This window comes from Gekko japonicus, unplaced genomic scaffold (genome assembly GCF_001447785.1).
Source record: "Gekko japonicus isolate JY-2015 unplaced genomic scaffold, Gekko_japonicus_V1.1 scaffold5007, whole genome shotgun sequence".
In the NCBI taxonomy this organism is placed as follows: Eukaryota; Metazoa; Chordata; class Lepidosauria; order Squamata; family Gekkonidae; genus Gekko; species Gekko japonicus.
Window position 1 is genome coordinate 46,034 of NW_015171652.1, and position 2,143 is coordinate 48,176.

The following is a 2,143-nucleotide window of genomic DNA, read 5'->3' on the forward strand; positions in this document are numbered from 1 at the left end:
TTCACGAGCCCCACCCCCCCCAAGACAATCTCAGTGGCACCTTTAAGACCAGGTTTTATTCAGACACAAGCTCTCCCTCCTCTGCGAGGACAGATCTGCGCGTTCCCCCCCCCCACAGCTAGCAATCAGAAACAGTCCAGTGGCACCATTAAGACCCAAGTTTTATTCAGGTCCAAGCTCTCCCTCCGCTGTGAGGACAGATCTGCACGTTCTCCCCCCCACCCCCAATAGCTAGCAATCCAAAACAGTCCGGTGGAGCCTGAGCGGTGGGTGTTGTCCTCTGACACACTTCCGGTGAGGTCAGGGGGCGTGGCATATGCAAATGAGTTGTGCTAATGAGCTCCTGCCCCTCTTTTTCTACGAAATGACCCCTGGAAACGCCCAAGTCCACTTGCAAACAATCGCTAAAGTGCATTGGAAGTGGATTATTCGCCGTGTGTGAAAGCACAATCGCGCACTAACAACGCACTCCGTTCCAGTGGGTCAGCGGCGTTGGTCTGTATCAGTAGAACAAATTTAGAGTCTGTTGGGGCACCTTTAAGACCAACAAAGGTTTATTCAAGGTGTGAGCTTTTGTGTGCAAGGCACGATTTGTCAATTGGAAAGGAAACTAGATTTCAAACGTGTAGACGCACAGCCTGAACAGCAAATCAACATGTAACGTGACGCAGATTCCTTAAGATATTCAGAGTGAGACTAAATAACAAGCTAAGGTTATAAGGCCAACCGTTGTTTTGATTTTATTAAAGGGGGGGTGGAAGGACAGCAAGGTAATACATCTGTCGAAATAGGGGATAAACGTGAAAAGGCCTCTTTTCTAATTGTGGGAGGTAAACCGAGACTCAGCATTCGTCTCCTCTCAGGCAGGGAGTTAACTTAAAGCTCATACCTTGAACAAACCTTTGTTGGTCTTAAAGGTGCCCCACTGCAATGTTCCCTCTAAGCTATGGAGTCCTGTGAGCAAAAATTCTACTTTGTGAGCTCCTGGCATGAAAGTTGTGAGCGAGCGATTTGGCTACTGCATAAATTAGTTTGCTCTGGAGCCCTCCTTCCTGAGCCAAGGCAAAAATGTGTGAGCCAGAGGCTAAAGAACTGGGAGCTAGCTCACACTAACTCAGCTTAGAGGGAACACTGCCCCACTGGTCTCTAAATCTGTTCTAACGCACTCAGTTGTAAGCACGGTTGCCTCTTTTGTGGTGACCAGAGCCGGGCTGGCCGGCGGGGAGGGGGTGGCTTGGCCCGGCCCGGCCCACCTTGGGAATGAATGGCCTCCTCTCCTCTGACCCGTTGCCTCCGCAGGTCTCCCTCCCAATGGCCCTGAGAACCTCAGCCGCCCGGAGGCTGCTCCAGTGCAGCCGCACCTGCATGCCAGGCTCCTGGGATGCCCGGGCACGGAGCACCAGCGCACCTGCTCCCAAAGGTCTGTGGACAACGTTTGCTAAATGGGTGTGTGTGTCTGAATGGAGTGTCTCTGTAAGAGAGATGGGGTGTGTGTGTGTGTAAAACAAAAAAGAAGAAATTAGTTGTTGCAGATTTTCCGGGTTGTGTGGCCGTGGTCTTGGCATTGTAGGACCTGACGTTTCGCCAGCAGCTGTGACTGGCATCCTCAGAGGTATGACACAGAGAGATGGAGCACTCTCTGTGTCAAGGTGAGAAGAAAACTGGTAGGCAGGTAATTTATATCTACTCAGGAAGGTGGGGTAGGGCTGAGTCATTATCTTGTAGGCTGTGAAAACATGCTAATAGAGGAGCTTTCCTGAGGAGGTTCTTTTGCATATGGATGGACTGTTGAAATTCTAATCTATATATCTAATAGCCAAGTTGCCCCCACACATCGGGGGCACTTGGGGGGCAGAGAGATTTTCCTGTACACTTGGAGCAGTCCCCAGGTGTGCAGAAAAATCTAAAAAGTTGAAAAAAATATATGGGGGATATTTACATCCCCCCCAAAGTAAAAGCATTCCTTGAGCATGCGCAGAAAACGCTCTGGCCGTTGGGGGGGGAGGCTCGGAGGGCCCGCGTGGCTCGCCGTCAGTGTGGGGGAGAAGGATTGGTGGGCCCGGCGGCTGGGAGCCGTGCGGGTCTCACCGTCGGTGCTGGGTGGGTTGGGGGGGGAAGGATTGGTGGGCCCGGGCATCTCCGT

At 51.9% G+C, this 2,143-nt stretch overlaps 1 protein-coding gene across 1 annotated transcript in view; it reads left to right on the forward strand.

Moving 5' to 3' along the window:
- GCDH (glutaryl-CoA dehydrogenase) overlaps positions 1-2,143 on the forward strand; it is a 28,397-nt gene that overhangs the window by 10,721 nt on the left and 15,533 nt on the right. The window contains exon 3 of the mRNA XM_015419989.1: positions 1,300-1,420. Within this exon, the coding sequence (XP_015275475.1) occupies positions 1,300-1,420 (121 nt within the window). The remainder of the gene's footprint in view (positions 1-1,299; positions 1,421-2,143) is intronic.